This window comes from Malaclemys terrapin, chromosome 3, assembly GCF_027887155.1.
Source record: "Malaclemys terrapin pileata isolate rMalTer1 chromosome 3, rMalTer1.hap1, whole genome shotgun sequence".
Taxonomy (NCBI): domain Eukaryota; kingdom Metazoa; phylum Chordata; order Testudines; family Emydidae; genus Malaclemys; species Malaclemys terrapin.
The window spans coordinates 10,206,235-10,228,167 of record NC_071507.1 but is presented as its reverse complement, the minus strand read 5'-3'; the positions used below and the strand labels follow the sequence as shown (position 1 = coordinate 10,228,167).

At 42.3% G+C, this 21,933-nt stretch overlaps 1 protein-coding gene across 3 annotated transcripts in view; it reads left to right on the top strand.

The window, feature by feature from the left end:
• Positions 1 to 21,933, top strand: part of PAK5 (p21 (RAC1) activated kinase 5) — a 186,955-nt gene that overhangs the window by 135,558 nt on the left and 29,464 nt on the right. For all 3 annotated transcript variants that reach the window (XM_054024295.1, XM_054024294.1, XM_054024293.1), the window contains one exon: positions 11,465 to 12,262. In XM_054024295.1, the coding sequence (XP_053880270.1) occupies positions 11,465 to 12,262 (798 nt within the window). The remainder of the gene's footprint in view (positions 1 to 11,464; positions 12,263 to 21,933) is intronic.

Here is a 21,933-nt window from a genome sequence, read left to right as displayed (position 1 = left end):
CCAGATTGGAGATACATGCTGAGGATTTGGCCCATTTAATTCTGTCCCTATAGAAAAGAACCACCAAAATGTACTGAGCAGAGAGGGGTCAGAGGTTATCTCATGCCATAACTGTAGCATTTGTGAGACATCAGCTTCAGAATCCTGTTGGAAAACTTTTTGCAAAGTGCTTAGCTGGTAGGTCAGTGAATTAAATGTGCACTAGTGAAATCCACCACTCCAAATGATAATATAAATTACCCAGTTGATAACAATGAGACACCAATATTGTTCTTGTGAAGTGACAAGGAAATATTTCCTCTTCCCAAGGTGCCCCATGCTATCAAATTCTTACACCTGTGAATATAATTTAATTTCATGAACAGGGCTTCAAAGACTGATATCTTGCAGCATGAGAAGAGAAATTGTCAACTCTTCAGTTGTGTCTACTTAATTTACCTTTAATGGCATGTAACTCTAGATTTGCTGTAGTTCCCTTTTCCTAAGAAAAATTGATTTTCAGATTTACACAGATTGTGTTTTTATTACACACATTATGTGTTAATAAAAATAAGGGAAGTAAGCTAAGAACAAAATCTGAATTTAGATTGGCTGTTTATAAGGTGACATTTTATAAAAGGATATTTATTTGCTCTGTCTGTCACAGAGAATTTAAATCCACAAAGACTTTTTTTAAATGATCTAGAAGAAGAAAAGCTAATATATACTTAGTGTATAAAGTATAGTAGTTTAAAAAACAATAAACGCAAGGTCATATTAGGCCAAAACCGTTAATTACCCACTTCATTATTGTCAAGGTTAATACAGTATTTGAGACCAGAAGCTGTTTTTCATCTGCTCTTTGAAACAAGGCGAGACAGCTGTTCTTACGGACAGATCCATTATAGCTTATCACTAGAGGACAGACCACTAAAGGAACACCATGAAATATGGCTACTGTCACTGGCAGCCAGAACAAACACCAAGACTGTTCAGAAACCAATGGAAATGAAATGAAAACTACTTGAACTTAGTTGACTTTAATTCAATTAGATTGGGTTGCATTGATTTTATTTCATGACAGCTACAGTGGCATAAATTTCACTAGTGCTCCTTAATCTATTGTAATATTCACCTATCTAAAATGGCAGAGTGTTTTGCACTGATAAATGTTCTTTAATAAACATTGGAAATTGATGGTAACAAACCGCAACCATCTTTTGTGAAACTTACTTAAACCAAGTTGTACGATACAATATGGTTTGATTTTCATTATTCATGCTTGGCTAGTTATTGTACAAGATTCCATTATATGAACTCAACAAAAGAGCGAAACAAATGTAACATAACCTTAGCTGAATCAACCTTAACAAATAGTGCATTGTTTTTAATTATAGAAGTATCTGCATTTCTTTACCTACAGAATCTAAATTTCATTGGTCTAAAAAGCTCTGAAGACTAATAGGACTCAAGAAAAGATTTTTTTTCTACATATAAAATACATATACAGATCAAGAATAACATGAACTCCTTATTTGGAAATATTGTGGGTAGATTTTAAAGAATGAGTTAAATCTAGTTTTGTTTTGGGGTTTTGTTTGTTTTTATTTCCAGTGTGAAACAACTTGAAATTGCAAGACTTTCCCATTACACCTCATTCCCTATATAACACTGTCCTCGGGAGACAAAAAATGTTACCGCGTTATAGGTGAAACCACATTATATTGAACTTGCTTTGATCCGTCGGAGCATGCAGCCCCCCTCCCCCCCCCCGGAGCGCTGCTTTACCGCGTTATATCCGAATTCGTGTTATATCGGGTCGCATTATATCAGGGTAGAGGTGTACTAGCAAAGAATATACTTGTACTACCACCACTTTTGGTATAATCTCTTTTTTCCCCCCTAAAACAAATTAAATTTTCAACCTTTTATAATTCCTGCTGTCGTATCTACATTGCATGAGATTCTTTTTTTGTTAACTAATATCCACGTGGCACTACTGCATAGAGAGAATAGCTATGTGGCCGCAACAGGGGCCAACATTCGCAAATTTGGGAACCTAAGGTTGGGCACCAGAATCTCTATTTAGGCACCTAAATGAAAGCAACTTGATTTTCAGAAGTGCTGAGCACCTACAGCGCCTTCCGTGGATTTTGTGGATGTTGGGTCTGCTTTTATTAAGGATAATAGGACTTTAGGTGCTTCATCTAAAACCCTTTGAAGTCCAATGGGAATCTTTCTATTGATTTTAATGGGCTTTAGATCAGGCCTTTGGTACCTAACTTTCGGCTCTCAAGTTTGAAAATTTCGGCCATGGTTTATATCAAGTTAGTGGCTTGTTTCCACTTATGTAGTGCAAAAATTCCTACTTCATATCAAACCTGCAGTACATCACTCAAGCACACAACACATTCTTCTTCAGGAATGCTTAGTGTCCTGACATTAGTTCAATTCTGTAAAAACATCTTATTTAACTTTTGAAGCAAAGATTCTCTTCATTTATTTTTATTCATTATGGTAGCATTCCTAAAGATGGATCTTTGTTTATTTTTTAGCCCTAATAAATAATTACGAATAAAGTTTATTTATCCTCCTGTGAGACACACTACAGTATTCTTTGTTACTCTTCACAGCGCATATATTAGATAAAGATTTAATGCTTCATTTTGGAATGATCTGCTATTGGACCTACCAGAAATATTTTTAAAACGATCTTCCTCAGTATCTTCAACTTTCATTCAACAGGAGCAACACTTCGAATTTTTCTTGACATAATATTTGCTCCTGCAATATTACATACGATACCGTCCAAAGATCACATATTTTTCCTCTTTAGGAAACTATATTTATATACTAATTCATCTTGTGATTTCAGTGGTGTGTTTTTGACCATAATAATAACAATACTTTGCACTTCCAGGCAAGAATCTTAAAGCACTTACATTAATCTAGACTCGCAACATCCCTATATGGTAGGTAAGTGTTATCCCCATTTTACGTATAAAGAAACTGAGGTAAATAGAAACTACAGTGGTTGCTCGTAAAAAGGCAGTGGTTCCCAATAGTCATCCCACAGTTTCCCCCCTATATTTAGAAGAGGAGATACCTGCAGTATCTCAGCTATAATTATCTGTTGACAAGTTTTGGCATTTTAATGGTGACCACTGTGAGTGACTTGATACAGTGCATGCAGGGAGAGTCAGGCATAGAACCTAAATGTCCTGATGTGCAGTCCTGTGCTGTAGCCAGAAGACCACCTTTTGTCATCTGCAGGAATTAATGCTGCTTCAAACAGAATTAACTCCCCCGGGATATCTGCTTGGATACCTGCAGGTACGCCTTCCACCCCCAAAGCCCAGTGGAATTCTTTCTTGATGGAGCTCCAGCAGCGAGGTATCTTTGGGTTGCAAAGGAGGGAGAAATCATATTACCCCCTTCCCGCCCCCAGGGGAGAGTTTTACTCACAGAAGTTCCCCTCTGCTCCTGCTCATTCCAGACACTGAGAAGGCAGAGTAATGGACAGTCCAGTCTACTTCAGGAGAACCTCCCCTCTTTGAAGAGTAGCCCCAGGGAGATTATTAAGTCAGCACTTCTATCCTGAGCCCACGGTGATACAGGAGAAATTGGATGGCACTTGAGTATTTCAATCGTGCATTCAGTTATAAGCATTTCATTGTCGACTGTGCTGTTTGATTATGTGATAATTAAATATGAATGATCATAAAGTCACCCTGCCAAAGAGAGGCTATAGTTTAATGAAATGATTCCTTTCATGTTATTGAATTGCTTCAAAGTCAAAAGAAGCCATCAAATTACTTTTTTATTTTCCTGGTGTTTCAATGTTGCTCGCTTCAAAATAGCAACCTGGACAAATGATTATGGGCATAAATCAGAGCAGGGATCAATGCAAGGTCATGATTGATTTGCATTTAGCCCAGCTTTACTGAGGTGGCCTTTTCTGAATAAAAGAGAAGCACATTGCTGTTGATTTTGTGGAGATTCAGCCAAAAGGAAGTTGAAACAAAGAGGGGAAGAAAGGTAGACCCTGTGTAAAGGCAAGAAGGGCCTTTTTATAGAATATCAGGGTTGGAAGGGACCTCAGGAGGTCATCTAGTCCAACCCCCTGCTCAAAGTAGGTCCAATCTCCAGACAGATTTTTGCCCTACATCCCTAAATGGCCCCCTTAAGGATTGGGCTCACAACCCTGGGTTTAACAAGCCAATGCTCAAACCATTGAGCTATACCTGCCCCCCGTTACTTAGTCGCATCTCTCTCTGACTACAGTGGGAGCTTTGCTTGAGGGAAAACATGAGCAAAGACTTCAGGATTGAGTACAAATATAGAAATAGACAAGTGCACATTGGTCCTGCACAGACTCACCATACATAGCCAACCTTAATTCTAGCATTTCCAAACTTTTAAGCACTTAACGTTGCAACCTTAATATTCTTTTAACATCATTTTTGATGTCCTGTTGTTATATACAGTAACCACACAAAAATGCTTCATAATTACATGTACACACTATAAGGTATGACAAGATACCTGGGCACTCTCTCTACTCAAAAATATACAAGTATATAAAATGTTGCTAGATTTCTGAACCTCCCTTTTGCCATAACGTCTTTAAGTTATCAGCACAATAAATATGGGCAACACGTAGATCTTTGCTTTGAATGATCGATAGATTATTCAGAATTCACAGAGTCATCTGCGAACAATGTAAATGGGATATTAGGAGTTATATCGCGACTAGTTCTGGTTTATATTTTGCCAGAAAATTAGTATCCAGGTTATACTTTATATGATGTTGCATCTGATCAAGCTACAAACTGATGCATTGCACCAAAGACTCATAAGACTCATTGCACATAAGACTCAATTTAATTTGCTCTTATTCTAATAACCAGCTCCCTGTCTGAATAGTGCATGCTCTGATCCAAGCTATATACTGAAAGGCTGAAGCAGAGTAAATAGAACGGTGTCTACCTAGATGTCAGCAGATACTACAGTTCATAGTTTTTCCAGATAATTTCCTGATCATCTAGCCCATTTTTAATCAGCACATTGCTATATTGTTTGTCTTGTAGCTTGTTTTCTGATCCCAAGACGTTTTTCTGAAGGTCTCCACCGTTGTCAGTGTTGCCCAAGGCAGTAGAAATGGCTGTTGTTCCATATTCCTAGCACAGGTGCAGATATAGCTGCTTGCCTTGCTATTCCTGTATTGCATTTGTCAGCTTTACGGAGTGGATTTTAAGCATGAATTTGACAGCGTAATAAATAAGTCCAGATCTTGCTACCCTTACACTATCCTTCCATTGAATAGCACCGTACTCTTCAGGTAATCATAGGAACATAGAAATTGGATCAGACCTGAGGTTCATCTAGCCCAGTATCCTCACTCTGGCAGTGGCCAACACCAGCTCTTCAAAAACAAGGTGTAAGAAATCCCACAGTAGATACATGTGGGATAATCTGCCCCTTATAAAGGTCTCATCCTAACCCCTTGTAGTTAGAGACTGGCTCAAGGTCAGAAGTATGAGGTTTTATATCCCTTCCAAAAAATTTTTTAGCATTTCTCTTATAATTCTGGCTATTCTTGTTATACATATATGTGTTCAGTCCCTCTTAGAGTTCCTTGCCTCAACAACATCCTGTGGCAATGAGTTCCACTGTCTCGTTACATATTGTGTAAAAATTCATTTTCTTTTATCACTTTTGAATATGCCACCTTTCAACGTCCTTACATAAAAACATAAGAACGGCCATACTGGGTGAGACCAATGGTCCATATATCTCCAGATCCTGTCTTCCGGCCGTGGCCAATGCCAGATGCTTCAAAAGGAATTAACAGAACAGGGAAATTATCAAGTAATCCATCCCCTGTCATTCAGTCCCAGCATCTGGCAGTCAGAGACTTTGGGGCACCCAGAGCATGGGGTTGCATCCCTGACCATCTTGGCTAATAGCCATTGATGGACCTATCCTCCATGAACTTATCTAATTATTTTTTTAACCCAGTTATACTTTTGGCCTTCGCAATATCCCCTGGCAATGAGTTCCACAGGTTGACTATGAGTTGAACATCATTGCATGTCCCCTTGCCGCCCTACTGATCTTAGTGGAACTACTCAAGGAATAAGGTGCATTTCATTGTGACAAAGAAATCTTAGGGCCAGATTTTGCCACCCACACTCATATTGAGTTGCACCCTACTTTGCAACTAAGAAACTAATCTGGAAAGACAAAAAATTGCGGTATCTGTTTAGGTGCACCTCAGATCAATGGGGCTGCTAACAGAATAAGGGCCTACCTAAAGTGAGCAAGGATGACAGAATCAGACCCTTAGAAATTAGAGATGGAAGGGCCTAGTAGTCATCTTGTCCATCCCTTACCTCTGACAGATTGCTGTGTACTATGCACCGAGTGTTGCCCTCATGGAGTGAGGTATTGCTCATCATGGTTAACGATGGCGCAGTTGGCCCTTGAGTAACTACTGAGGGCTAGGTCAAGCTTGTCAGGCCCATGCAGTGTAATTCCTCCCTGAACTCCCTGCACAGAGGGGGAGCATGCTTACTACTGAACCCTTTATGGGGTGCACCCTTCTCTCCTTGTGTGCTGATCGCACTCTGCGGGCTAGTGCAGGGTGAGAGATGGGACCATGTCCCCACCTGCTCCCTGTGGGACACCATGCACTCCTGGGGAAGTAGGGACAGAGCAGTCCCTGTGATCCCCTGAGCACATGGACTGCAGTTGTGCCTGGCCATTACACCAGCTATGCAAGGGTCAGCAAGAGTCTCCTTGCACCTCACATATACTGCATACCTGTAGTGGTGCTGGAACAATTTTTATAGTGAGCGTACTCAAGGTGGAAACCATGTATTTGGGTAATTATTACTACTTCAAGCCAGGGGTTGCGGCAGCACTTATGCACACCTGTGAATTGATCAGGCAAAATATGGCCCTGAGTCAGGTGCAACAGCGAGTATCTAGGGAGAGTGTCACTGGGAGAAAACCTATCACCATCCTGCTCAGTGGTGTGATGCCTGTTGTAGTGTTCTCAAGGGCCAAAAAAGTTAAAGGTGTTTATAAACTCTTTGATACTTAGGTTTGGGATTCTATTTTACAGACTTGGTGTACTCGGTTTCTTGGCAAACACCCAAAACCATTCATTCTAAAGCTGAAAGTTTATTGATCAAGCACAAGAAAGAACAAGAAACTAAAACAAGCATTTATAATGAAAATGGAATTGAGTGAGTATGCAAAACAAACTTAATTGAAATCCATTAAAGTCTCTCTCCTTTTGGAGGCGAAATATCAGAGGCTCTTATTTTCCTGAACAACTTTTCTTTGATGAAAAAGAACAGGTTAATGTTACTGTCAGTCCTGATGTGAGAAAAGTATTCCCCTCTCCTGTTTTTAACCAACAGACAAATACAAGGTGAAGGAGAGACGGGATAGAAAAGATGGGGAACATAAGGCTTTGGTTGCTGTTTTGGGAACAAGGGATGGCTGGTTAGTTACGAATGGATGCTTTGGCTGGCAGGTCAACCACAACATCTGTTGCTTGGATCCTGGTTCACATTCCAGTCAGTGACATCATCTGGTTGGGTCTTTTCTCCTTAGACAGGGCAGGATTGTGGTCGTCTCATCTTGTGCTGATTCACTGCAACTGATTTCAGGATTCAGTGAAAAGCCAAGAGGGTGAGAGATTGATTAGAAGGAAAGAAGGGTGCAGAAAGTAACCCAGCAGGGAAGGGAACAGAACAGGACCTTATGCACCTCTGCAGCCATTGGCAATTAGGTGTCTCCAGTGATGGGCTGAGGACTGAGTGTCGTGGTGATATGATGACTTTCAGGAATCAGAAGTGGAAAACTTCTGCTGGCCTTCCCTTCTGGAAGAAAATCCTTTGGTCTGGTCTGCTCCCTCTGTCTTGGAGTCAGGGAAGATGAGATGAGAGTTGAGATAGATTATATTTTTTTCAAAGTCTGTTTTTAAGAACCTTGAAAAAGGGGGGAAAGGGAGTGGTATAGTTCTTCCGCTCATTATTTTTGTCCATTAATTAGGCCTAATATCTGCCACACCCATTTTGGTTCATTAATTTCTATTTTCACATTATCTTTTTGTTTTACCAAGCATGATTTCAACAGTCCTTAAACCATATCCCTTTTTGTTTGGACATATCCAGTACCTCTATCTGCTTTTCTTTCACTTGATCATAGCATTAATTATTAAAAACAATTGGATCCGTTTTCCATGGTTAATTTCCAAGAAAGCAAAAAGTTATAGGTTATTGTAATATGTTATGAACTTGCACATACTTTTTACATTTGAACTTACAATTGGAGTCAATTGTTAGGCCCAATAATCACAATGTGCCTTTGCGTATGTCGCCCCAAAGTGGCTGCGCTATCCCATTACCAATACTGCTTTGCACCTCCATTGCACACACCTTCCATCCAGTGCTCTCAAAGCACTTTGTAAACTAGAACTGGCTGAAAATGTTGCAGGAACATATTGGTTGTGACTAAACTTTTATGGTGAAGTTTTCTCAGGATCAGGATGGAATTTCTGATCATTCCCTGTTCCTATCGATGTGTGAGGGGAGACCTTCTGTGTGTGTTTCTCCACGTATCAGTGCAGAAGGAGAGAGGGAGGTCAGTTGCTTACCGTTGACCACTCAAAAGGGGATTGTAGGGGCAAAACAGAATGGTGGGGCCAAAAAAGAAAAGAGCCAAAAAACCCACCACCCTTAACCCTTGCTACTTCCACATGGGGACAAATCCCACTACCTGTCTCTCCAAGAGAATAATTTTGAGGCGGTTCAACTAGGGAAACCTCATAGAGTTTATCTCCCTTTCCTCCACAGTCCCCTCCAGCAGGAAAGGGTGATCTGGGTCATCATTACTAACCAAGTAAAATAAAAATCATGCCCCTAAACATTTGTCAATAGGCCCAGTGCACAAATCAAAGGACTTAATGATTAAAGCCCAGCCAAGCACTGCGAGACCCCAGCAGACACTTCCCTACTGATACAGAACCATTTATCACTCCTTCAAAGCCTACAAATGCAACCCTAGGCCAGTAAAAGTGTCTCCGCACCATTAACAAATTTGGTAGGTAGACAGACAGATATAGCTATGCCAGGTGTCTATCTCATCTACTGATATCTATCTTATCTGTCAGTGTCAATATCTATAGATGATAAGAAATATATAGCTCTACTCAGAGCACCATCTTCCGGGTCTTCCAGAGCATTCTTTTGTTGTCTGTCTAGATTATAAGCTCGCTGGGGGTAAGGACTGGCTATACAATTTCCAGAAGCACCCATGTCCTTCTGAAAGTTGACGGGAGTGAAGCTCCTAAGTGAAATAAGTACTTCTGAAAATGCTAACCTGTGCCGACCAATAATACTCTTTATCCCCTAGTAATGATGATAGTGGCAATAAGATGCCCATTGGTTTTTGTCCTTCAGCCAGTTTTCAGTCCCTATGCCGGTGATCTAGGCCAGCTTGAATGAATATCTTAAGTTGGGTTTTGTGCGGTATCATACCACACAATTTGAAGTCATTCAGAGAGCATCACAATGGCTACATTCCTTTTATCTACTAACTAAACTTCTGCCATTCAATGAGCGCCATCAGGTTTCTCCGTATGACTCAGCCTGAGCTGCACAAGGATGTCGGGAGTTGTGCACTTCTGGGAAAGCCTCCTCGGTCTGTGTTGGAATTAAACAGGGATTGGGCTCAGTGCCCAAGACTGTATTTCAAACCCACTCGCTAGCAGCTCCACTTAATCTGAAGCCAGGTCTACACTTAAAGCCAGTGCACAACCTCAATAGCTAGGCAGTGCACTGAGGAAGTCAGTGGGGATCAGATGTTGGGAAGGAGACTTTCCCACCAAGGGTCCAGAGCAGCTGTTGCAGTCTGAGTTGCAGTGGCCCCTTCTGTGGGCCACCTTTGTGCGGGGATGATCCACGTAGTCAGGGATCCAGTAGCCCCCTCCCCTCTGTGGCCCTTGTTGATGAAACACCAGAAGTCCCCTGGAAGCCGTGCTCTGTGGCACACCCAAGGTGGGGAGCATAAAGACACAGAATGATAACACAAAAGTGCTGCTACAGGATATCTCCCTAGGCTGGCTAAGTTCTATTTATAAACTAAACAAGTTAAAAATAGAGGCCCACCTACTCAGCTGGTGTGAATCCCCAAAGCAAATTTGATGCCATTTAGAGCCACACTGATTCACACCAGCTGGCCCCTGATCAATCCATCTCATTCTCACAGGAAACGTACACACATCACAATGGTTCTTTCTGACCCTCACAGTAGGAGTTGATGATTAATCAATATTACTATCATTGCTATAACCATATGCTACAATGATAGCTGTAATGAGTCAAAAAATAGTTCAATCACTGATAGGTCAGTGCAGAAATCAGGCATAACTGACTTCATGTGTGCCCTTACGTGCCAGTCATGAGGCCCATCATCCTGGGTTGGAATTAGTAGGGAGCAGGTGTTGCGTGGTTGAGTGGTGGGAAGCAGTTTGGAGAGAGGGAGTTCATGCATTCTGTCCCAGCGAGAGCTGTGGAGGTCACTCCATCCCCAGGGCTGCAGAAATGGAAACAGAAGGGAGAGAGGGTGGATGACTATGCAGCATTTAGGATATAGGAAAGGTTACCACAGCCTGGTCAGGCCATGCAGCTCCCACACTGTGGGATGTCCCAGGGCCCTGATTTAGCCCTTCAAAAAATACTTGGTTAATTAAAGATACTATTGTAGCCAGGTGGCCTGCTGCAAGCTGTGAATGTCCCCTCTGTACATCACATAAGAGATAAGTATTTAGGTTTAACACTTTATTTTTATTTCCCCCCTGGTGTCTCTAACGTTAGATGAACTCCAGTGTAATTACTCGGGGTGGTCCTATTACATTCACAGATATTGTTTTGAAAGGAAATAGTGCCCAATAAATGGCACACTACTTTCCATTCTGACTCTTTCCCACAGTGAAATGTATAAGTGAATGCAGACTGTGGAATGATTTTCTTTTAGCTTATCCTTATACCGTACACCAGCTTCAGACTATTAGCCTTGTCTGGTGTAGATGAGCGGCAAATAATAATGAATATAATAGTTCCAACATTTTCAAAAGTGACTAGTAATTTGAGGTGCCTCCATTTTTTGAGAGCTGAATATCCTGCTTCTGAAAATTTGACCCTTTTTAAGGTGTCTTAAGTTAGACACCCAAAATTGAAACATCCAGAATCGCTAGTTTCTTTTAGTAATCTCAGCCGATAATTGTGTCGCTGCATGATTCTGCAGTAAAGTACTTATTGGTAAAAATACATTTTTTCCTTCAAATGAGCTACCTGATAGGAGAATAGAACATAACCTCTGAATGTATTGCTTGCTAGATCATTTTGGTTTTATCAATCAAATATTAAATAGAAGACTGGATTTAATCAAAGCAATTTTCTGTTCCCAGACTATCGTTAGAGGAAATAAACCTCAAAAGGATACTTCAATCAATGGCCTGCTAGAAGAATTTGACAATATCTCAGTGACACGCTCTAATTCCCTACGGAAGGAAAGTCCTCCCACTCCACACCAAGGAAACTCAAACCATGTACAAAGCCACCAGGAAGAAAATGGTTATATCACATATTCTCAGTATTCCAGCGAGTCGGACACCACGGCAGACTATGTCACTGAAAAATATAGAGACAAGAGTCTTTATGGGGAAGAGTTAGACAGATACTGCCAAGGTAGCTTCACCCCAAAACAGAATGGACACGTGATGAAAACAAAACCCAGAGACACCTATTATTCAGAAATTAAGCCCCTGAAGTCAGACATCTCAAGGTTCCTTCCAGATTACCATACACACATGGAAACAAAAAGCAAACCAATTGGGTACAGTGGCCTAAAGTTGGAATATCAAAGGATTCTTAGTGGATCGTCTCTAGACTACAGAGAACCTTTTCACTACGCTCCATCTAGAACTTCAGTGCAGAGTGAGTGCTCAAAAGAGAGACTGGAATACAGTGACAGCAACTGGGGAAATGGACCAGACAAGGATGACTATGACAAAAGACCGAAGTCGTCCTATGTAAACCAGACAAGTCCTCAGCCAGCCATGAGACAGAGATCCAGATCAGGTTCGGGTCTTCAGGAACCAGTCGTGCCATACGGAGCAAGTGCTTTTAAATCAAATCAGCAAGGGCATTCGTATAGTTCATACACCTACCCTCGCTTGTCGGAAACGGCAGGAGGCATTCCAAAGGTAAAATTAACATCTGTAGGTGCTATCGGTACAGGCCATCGCTTTCACAGGTGTGACCGACAGTTTCCAAATGTGGTTGTATAAAGCTGAGCACTTGAATCCATAGTGAGGCACCTAAGTAAAAATGGCCTGATTTCCTGATAGGCTCAGCACCTATAAACCCCATTGATTTCACTGGGAGCTGCAAGTGCTCAGCAAGTCAATACCTTTGAAAACCAGGCTGGTTTTCCTTAGGTGTCTGAATAGGTGCTTCACTTTAGCCCCCCCCCCCCCCCCCACCCACTCCCCAGTTTGTATATTTTGGCCATAATCTTTTCTTTTTCCTCTAAAACACTGAGGAAAGAGCTGTACAGTAAAGGATTTTCAAGGGTTACCAATTAAAATGCTTCATCTTTTAATTGTTAACCCTTGAAATTCCTGAAGTTATGGTGTCACGCTGTCTGGAGTGGTTCACGACTGTGCCTCCCTCAGGACAGACTGTCAAAAGCAGGGCAGACACCTGCCCCCATGGACTGTCTATCGTTAGATTTCACTGACCCAGTACCAAATACGAATGCCCAGAGTACTACAGTAACCTTAGAATCATAGAATATCAGGGTTGGAAGGGACCTCAGGAGGTCATCTAGTCCAATCCCCTGCTCAAAGCAGGACCAAATCCCAACTAAATCATCCCAGCCAGGGCTTTGTCAAGCCTGACCTTAAAAACCTCTACGGAAGGAGATTCCACCACCTTGAGTCAGAGACTGTTCCCTTAGACACTCCAGTCTATCTTGCCACCCAAACAAGCTGGACTATGTGATAAATGGTCACTTATACCAAAAAAATCACAAAATATTCAGGTTGCACCCAGTCCCAAAAGACCAGTCACTCACCCAGGTCAATTTGCATCCTGGGTCTCACACCAAAAACAATGCTGGTAGCCAATTCTATAGTAAACTCACTAAATGTGTATTAACTCAGACAAAGGAATGAGAGTTCCTGAGATGTTAAAGCAAATATACGTACAGTTGAGTCACAGTCTATAATTTCGAGGGGTGGCAGAGATGTAGTAATCTGCCAGTTTCCCAAAAGTCTTTTAGGGCTAATCAGAGTAACTCTGGGGATCTCCGTTTTCTCATTGGTTATTCTTCCGTGTTAGAATCCACAGTCCAGAGATGAAGAATTTTTCCTTGTGTCCATACTTAGAATTTCTTCTCGCAGAAAACAAGCTGACAGGATGACTGCCCACGGGGATGGGCAGTGTCTTTCTTTGATGATGGAGCGCATTTAGAGTCTTCGATCTCTGATCATCACACACAATAACCACTGGCCTTTAAATGTGCAAGAATTAGCACATGCCTGTTACAGTTCTTCGTTTGCATTACACAAGGTGTCTTTCTCATTTGGTGGGTTATTTAGTTACAGGGATATAGACAATGTAAATGTTTGCTATTCCATTATAACAGGATACAGCTATGTGGACACCAGACATGTAACATCCCATTCGTTTTCATGAAGTTTAAACACCAAATATACTCTTATACATTTAACATTCACTTTGATCTATACCAGGGGTAGGAAACCTATGGCACGCGTGCCGAAGGCGGCACACGAGCTGATTTTTAGTGGCACTCACACTGCCCGGGTCTTGGCCACCAGTCCGGGGGGGCTCTGCGTTTTAATTTAATTTTAAATGAAGCTTCTTAAACATTTTAAAAACCTTATTTACTTTACATACAACAATAGTTTAATTATATATTATAGACTTCTAGAAAGAGACCTTCTAAAAACGTTAACATTTATTACTGGCATACGAAACCTTAAATTAGAGTGAATAAATGAAGACTCGGCATACCACTTCTGAAAGGTTGCCGACCCCTGATCTATACTAATACACAAGTGAATTGGCCTGGTTTCCAGCTGTGACTGTGTCAGTTCTCAGCTGACACCTAGGCCTTGGCCAGACCTGACACTTGGCTTGCCAGCGTCACATATAGTTCTTTCCTCAGTGTTACACAGGGAAAATGGCCAAAATATACAAACTTGGGGGCCTAAACTGAGCCACTTAAGTCCACAGTCAGATGCCTTAGGGTACGTCTTCACTACCCGCCGTATCAGCGGGTAGCGATCGATTTATCGGGGATCGATATATCGCGTCTCGTTAAGGGTACGTCTTCACTACCTGCCGTATCGGCGGGTAGTGATCGATTTATCGGGGATCGATATATCGCGTCTCGTTAAGACGCGATATATCGATCCCCGAACGCGGTCCCTGTCGACTCCGGAACTCCACCGGAGTGAGCGGCGATAGCGGAGTCGACGGGGGACCCTCAGCCGTCGATCCCGCACCGTGTGGACCCCAGGTAAGTCGATCTAAGATACTTCGACTTCAGCTACATTATTCACATAGCTGAAGTTGCGTATCTTAGATCGATCCCCCCCAAGTGTAGACCTGCCCTAAGTAAAAAGCAGCCTGGTTTTCAATGGTATTGACTTGCTGAGCACTTGCAGCTCCCATGTGCTGAGCACTTCTTCCAAGGGATGAGATCTGTTTTATTGTTGTATAATGTCACATTTTAATGCTTACAACATGTGCTGGGTTGAGAGCACTGGAAAACTGTTTCTATCTACCTCCTGAACAGAAAGCAGCAGTCGAAGCTCTACCACAAATATATTGTGACCGTATGCCGGAGGGATGTGAAAGGCTTGTTCATTCTCCATGCCCACCCACTCTTTAGTTTCTCTGCTGATGCTGCCACTCAGAGTTCTAATTAGTGCCTGGGCCCATTAGAGGTTAACCAAGGGAGGTTTAGCCCAAATGAAATTCAGGCAAGCGTTTTGGGTTTGGGTTTCAGGCCAAACCCCAGGGACAGAAGAGTTCCCAGCCACTAAGTGTCTTCAGTTGCCCCTTCTGTGCTCATTTGTGTTAAGCAAAGTCTAAGCAATGTCATTTATGTCTAAGGGATGTTTGGGTCACCTGTGGCTAACTCAAGCACGATGCTTTTCTTAACCAGTTTGTTATATAATTTTTTTAACATCGGCTTTAATAAAATTTGTAAATTTGCAGGATTGGTCCCTTAAATGGGACTGTAGACTGAGGTATATTTTAAAAGGATCAGTGCACTTTGGCTCTTTGGAAAGATTCATTGTCAGCTATGCGTTCCTTAGAATACTGAAAACATTCCTACAACCTTGATGCACTTGATACTCGATGATTCACCATTCTCTGCAGCAGTTACAATGCCCAGCTCCATCAGCAACTCCAGGAACTGAACAGCAGTCTTTTTGTCTACGGATGATTGCTAGAGAGTTTCCTCTTCAGAGAGGCATTAGAGAGACAATGGTTTATTAAATGAGTTTACTAAATGAGAATTGGGTCGTGAATCAGATATCTTACCACTGAGATTGCCTTTAAAGTATAATTAAAAGGGAAAAAAGTAAGTATTGAAAAAATCTGCAGACACAAATGCATGGCTTTAAAAATATATTCAGGAAAGATAGTCATTACAGCTAATAAGTCTGAAGGGTAGATTTAGTTCAATATTACTTGCAGCTGTTTCATCTGATATACCATGTACCTCAGATTCATCCCTGGTGTAACTCAAGTGAATTCAGTGATGTAACACCAGGGATGTATTTGGCCCTATGTATTTAACTCCAACTTTACACTGGGATCCAGGAAGGTGGCTCTTCACACATGCATACTGTCTCATTAATTTATCGGATCGGACTGATGGTCCAAGTAGAAGGTGTCACGTCTACAACAGTGGACCATACTACCTGCTTCAGAGAAAGGTAGGGCAAGTTTCTTCCTCACCTCCTTCAGTAAGAGGTTGGTTTGTGCCCTTTGGGTTTGATCCAAAGCCCACTGAAGTCAAACTTGCCCTGAACCAGGTTTATATCCTGTATACATGTTGTTTCCTAGCTGATGTAGCTGTGGATGTTTATGTAAACTTTAATCCTTTTTTTAAGCATACTAATTTCTTGGCCTTTATGATACCTTGTGGCAATAAGTTCCAAAGATTAATAATGTGTGCTGTACTTTTACCGGCTTTAAATGTGTCACCTTTCAGTTTCACTACATATCCCCTTGTTCTTAAGGCATGAGGGGGTAAATAGGATACCAATCTCTGACACTTTACTAGCTGGGTTCGGTATCTCCTTCTATGTAGAAGGCTGATCAACAAAAATTTTGCTTCTCTGCAATATCCTTGTCCCACTTAAGCATATCCCTTTGTTCCCTGGCTGCCTCAAAGACCCACCTATTTTCTCGCAGGTTCCCCGCTTTTGGAATACACATTTCTTGTTATTTGTTTACATGTCTTTGGCTAGTTGCTCTTCAAATCCCCTCCTCACCCTCCTAACTTCCATTTTACATTTTTACTACCAGAGTTTGTTCCTTTCCCTTGGCTTCACATGGGCTGGATTTCCATTTTTGAAGAATGCCTGTTTGGCTTTTACTAATCTCTTGCATCTTACCATTTAAACATAAGAAACATATGAACATAAGATTGGCCATGCCAAATGTCCATCCTGCCCAATATCCTGTCTTCCGACAGTGGCCAATGCCAGGTGCTTCAGAGGGGATGAACAGAACAGGCAATCATCAAGTGATGATTTAATCTCTGCTGTTTTGTGTTACCTTCTTGCTTCATTTTTTAGTTTCGGGGTACACATACCTCTAGATACTCTATTGTCCTATGATACAGAAGCCTCCATGCAGAGTGTAAGGATTTTAATTTACTCACTTGTAGGGTCTTTTCTGGATTACCCATCTTCACTTTTTTTTTAATTCCCCTCTTAAAGATTAAAGCCACAGTGCTAGGTATGATACAGCCTTTCCCATGAGGATGTTGAACTTAATTATAGTGTGGTTACAAGTATTTAATGGAAGTTGGGATTCCCTCCGAGACCTCTTTCCACTCGTCTTCCCAAGAACTCAGTTTGACTCCAGAATTCGTCACTTGGGTATCTTTATTTGGCATAGAGCAATGCTATGCTGAGTTGATCAGACTCAAATGCGGGGGGTGGGGGTGGATGCAGGCTACATCATAGCTCCGAAGTTACAGAAACTCTCTCCTTATATACATTGAAACATCTCATTGCATTTACTCTACATCGCATTATACATTTTAGGATTGGCTTGGTTACTTGGTACAGGATCCCTGTACCACATGCTCTGTCCACGCGCTGTCCATGTTTCAACTTCCTCTTTATTTGGTCTCTTCATTCCTAACTTATTTTGTCCCTTGTTATCTAGTTCATAGTAAATAATTCCCTGGGTGTTCGTTCTCTTATTTTAGCTGGCTCAGACATTCCGTCTTTTTAGCCTACTGACCTATGTATTTCCCTTATTTAGCACAAATGTCCTGTTTTCAGCCTAATAATTCATTTACCTCCCTAATCCTCTCTTCCACAAAATAAGGCCTCCCCACATGTGTTAATCACTCGCGTTAGGCCAGGCCTCAGCTACTGTAGATCAACTATAATTACTTCTTGAATCAACTCCTGGGTGAGATGTAGAACTCTGCTGAGAGTAACCTCTCCTCTTTTGTGCTCTAAAAGTAGCTGTTTCAACGTGCAATTGTATAAGGTGTCGAGAAATTGCTCCCTAAATCATATCTGGGTGAGACATTTGATCATTTTATATTGCAAGTAGCTGAAGTTGGCTATTATTAGATTTAGTTGCCTCTTTGATCTCCTTCAACAGTCTGAAGATCAGCAGTATAACCCTTCTAACGTGTGTATTCTTATGAGTTGACAGTAGGATCTGTATGGACACAAATGCCCTCTCCCTGTGGAAATGATATCTCATTAGGTTCAGTGGAATCTTTTATGTATTCCCATACCTCCATAGCCTAATATATCCTTCCTGCATGGTTGATACTCAGGTATTATAGCAGGGGTGGGCAAACTATGGCCCGGGGGCCGCATCCGGACCTCCAGATGTTTTAATCTGGCCCTCGAGTTCCTGCCGGGAGTGGGGTCAGGGGCTTGCCCTGCTCTGCACAGCTCCTGGAAGCAGCGGCATGTCTCCCCTCTGGCTCCTATGCATAGGGGCAGCTAGGGGGCTCTGTACACTGCCATCATCCCAAGCACAGCCCCCGCAGCTCCCATTGGCCGGGAACTGTGAACAATGGGAGCTGCAGGAGCGGTGCCTGCGGACAGGACAGCTGCTGCTTCTGGGAGCTGCTTGAGGTAAGCGCCACCCGGAGCCTGCACCCCTGACCCCCTCCCATGCCCCAACCCCCCACCCCAGCTCATCTCCCTCCTGCCCTCCAAACCCCTCAATCCCAATCCGGAGCACCCTCCTGCTCCCCCAACCCTTCATCCCCAGCCCCACCCCATAGCCTGCACCCCCAGCCAGAGCCCTCACTCCCTCCCACACGCCAACCCCCAATTTTGTGAGCATTCATGGCCCACCATACAATTTCCATACTCAGATGTGGCCCTCGGGCCAAAAAGTTTGCCCACCCCTGTACTACAGTATCCCATTAGCCTTTGTCTGTTTTCCAGAAATGCTTATTAGTCTAAGGTCTTCTTCTATTGTCAGGTTTTCTAGTTTGCCTATAAGTTCCTCCTGTTGGTATACAGTCCTTTATTGATTTTGTGTTTGACCATATGCCTATTTTTAAATTCCTTTATGTGACACCTTGTTATTTTTTTCTGGAATCCACCTGTGTCATCCCATCCTGTCCCTCCTCCAGTGTGGTTGTAATTTCTGCCCTATCCATCACTGCCCAACATAGGGTAACTTTGGTATTATTGCCATACCTAACAGAAGTCTTTGTCTAACTTGACCGCTCCTCAACACCTGGCTCATTTTCCCCAGATCCTGGTATAAATTATACCTCCTTCCCCACCCCCAATGTCTTGTAGATATTCTGTGCCTGCAGGTTAAGTTAAGGTGGAGCCAATCCTTAAGGGGGAGAGGGATAGTTCAGTGGTTTGAGCATTAGCCTGCTAAACCCAGGGTTGTGAGTTCAATCTTTGAGGGGGCCACTTGGGGATCTGGGGCAAAATCAGTACTTGGTTCTGCTAGTGAAGGCAGGGGGCTGGACTCAATGATCTTTCAAGGTCCCTTCCAGTTCTAGGTGATAGGATATCTCCATTTATTATTATAAGTATAGGCTCTCCTTTCCTTTTCCCAGTGGCTAATGAATGTAACCCCTTCCTTTTTTATGGCATCTTCTCATTCACATATTGAAACCCTGACATTATCCCTGTCTAACTCACCTTGTGTGTGGCAAAGGAAGCATTTCAGTGATCTCTACTGGAGAAGCCCTAGACATTAGTCTTATTCCTAGTAATCTCAGTTTATTTTACAGGCCTGCTCTCCTGTACAGCCTGATGTCACTGGTACTGATATGAAGCATGATCACCAATTCCACCCCTTTACTTGTTAGAAATCTGTGTGGGCATAGGGCTGCCAACTTTCTAATTGCAGAAAACCGAACACCCTTGCCCTGCCCCGAGACCCCACCCTCGCTCACTCATTTTCACCAGGCTGGGGCAGAGGGTTGGTGTGTGGAAAGAAGTGAGGGCTCCAGCTGGGGCCAGGGGTTCAGAGTGTGGGAGGGGGCTCCGGGGTGTAGGCCCTGGGCCCTCCAGTAAGCATCTGACCCACCACCTTTGGATCTGGCAGGCAAGTCACCAAGCAATTCTCAGTCACCCCATAACTAGCTATCATTATTTCTAGTGATCAAATCTCCTCTCACCACAGCCTCTCTGCACTCTCATCTCCTGGTGGGACTAGGTTCATGACAAATGATCATCCAGTTCTACCTCTGTGGAAAGGGGGGGGGTCCCCTTTTAAGATGTTTGTCCTTAGTTTTCACTTTGGTTCCCTCCCATAGGGGACCAAATTCTTCAACGGGGGGTTGGGGCAGCCATTTCTGAGACAGGCCTTTTCTACAGTGCTCCTATGAATAATTTAGCAGTACTCCACACAGGTGAAGGGTCTGCCCACCTAGATCATGTTCATAGAATATCAGGGTTAGAAGGGACCTCAGGAGGTCATCTAGTCCTTCCCCCCCCGCTCAAAGTAGGACCAATCCCCAGACAGATTTTTACCCCAGTTCCCTAAATGGCCCCCTCAATGATCGAGCTCACAACCCTAGGTTTAACAGGCCAATGCTCAAACCACTGAGCTATCCCATGTTACAAGATCAGGCTCTTAGTTTTCATATGAATAAGCAGGTGTTTCCGCCTAATACCGTATTAAATATCTGTAATTTCTGGTGTTACAAAATATGCATTACTGTCGTCAATATGAAAGGTAAAATGACTTTAACCATCTTGTGATACCCTTTTTGTTACAACCAAAAGGCCTCAGTGCTGAAATGAGCATGTACACATTTGAGTAATATTGTGAGTCAGTGAACCAACCCACACAGCAGCAGAAGTGTATTCCATTACAGTGCAGTGCTTTGATGGATTTCATGTCAGAACCTAATCTGCCCTGTTGACCCTGCGTTGAGGGTTTTTTTATGGTCTTTTAAAGGGGTTCCTTTGGGAGCCTAATTGAATACAATAATATAAATAGAAGCATTAATGAAATAGTTTCTATTTGATTTTGCAGTGATGTGAAGAACTGCATTACGACCCGGCTAATAATGAGAAGTTAGCTGATTTAATGGCTTTTCCCTGTATATTTTTGTTACATTTCGTTGCATTCCAGAAATGAATGGTTTTGAATTGTACTGTAAGCCGGGTTATCAAATGCTAAAAAATGTATTAGCAAGTACATTATATTTTTCAGAAGTTTTGCTGAATCTATTAATTTTCATTTTCAAATTCTGAAAACACATAGCAGCCTTACGTTTAAATTTCAAATAATTGACTTATATGTATGTATTGATCTAAATGGGTAAGGTGCCTCCATCACCAGAGTATCTGGGCACCTTACACATTAATTAGATTGGCAACAGCAGAGTCCCTAGTGGTCTCTAGCCCTTTGCAGTTTATAGAAAACCCTGCTTGCTGGATCAAATGGATCCATTGCTATAATTATTTGTATCTTTACCTTGTATAAAAATCTTCTCTCAGGAAGTTGCTACTTTAAGTAAGATGCTGTCTGGTGTTTTTGTGCATGCTACATATTATTGGTTGCGACGACTCAAAAGAGTCATGTTAAATAGTCACAGTGAGAGAGGGATAGGTCAGTGGTTTGAGCATTGGCCTGCTAAACCCAGGGTTGTAAGTTTAATCCTTAAAGGGGCCATTTAGGGCAAAAATCAGTACTTGGTTCTGCTAGTGAAGGCAGGGGGCTGGACTTGATGACCTTTCAGGGTCCCTTCCAGTTCTAGGAGATGGGATGGGATTAAAGAAGACAACTCCAGTGTCACATTTCAAAGAGGAATATTTAAGCAGCCCTTTGAGAGTGTGCAACCCCTCCTCCCATTCAAAGCTGCATGTGAGACCAAAAGATGGGCAAGTGTCTTACACAGAACATTGCAAAACACTGATCTAATTTTGCACTTGGCGGTTCCCCACCACCACCGCCCCCCCAGTAGATTTCAGCTACAAACTCCTCCTTTGCCGTGCAGCAGGCTACGGTGATAAATTGATGCTGCGACAGATTTTTTTTTTTTTTCAGTCTTAGCATAAAATGGTCGAATGATGTTCCACTGCAGAATTCAATTTCACAGTTCAGTTGGGTCCTTGATTACGCTGCCAAATTCAGATTAATG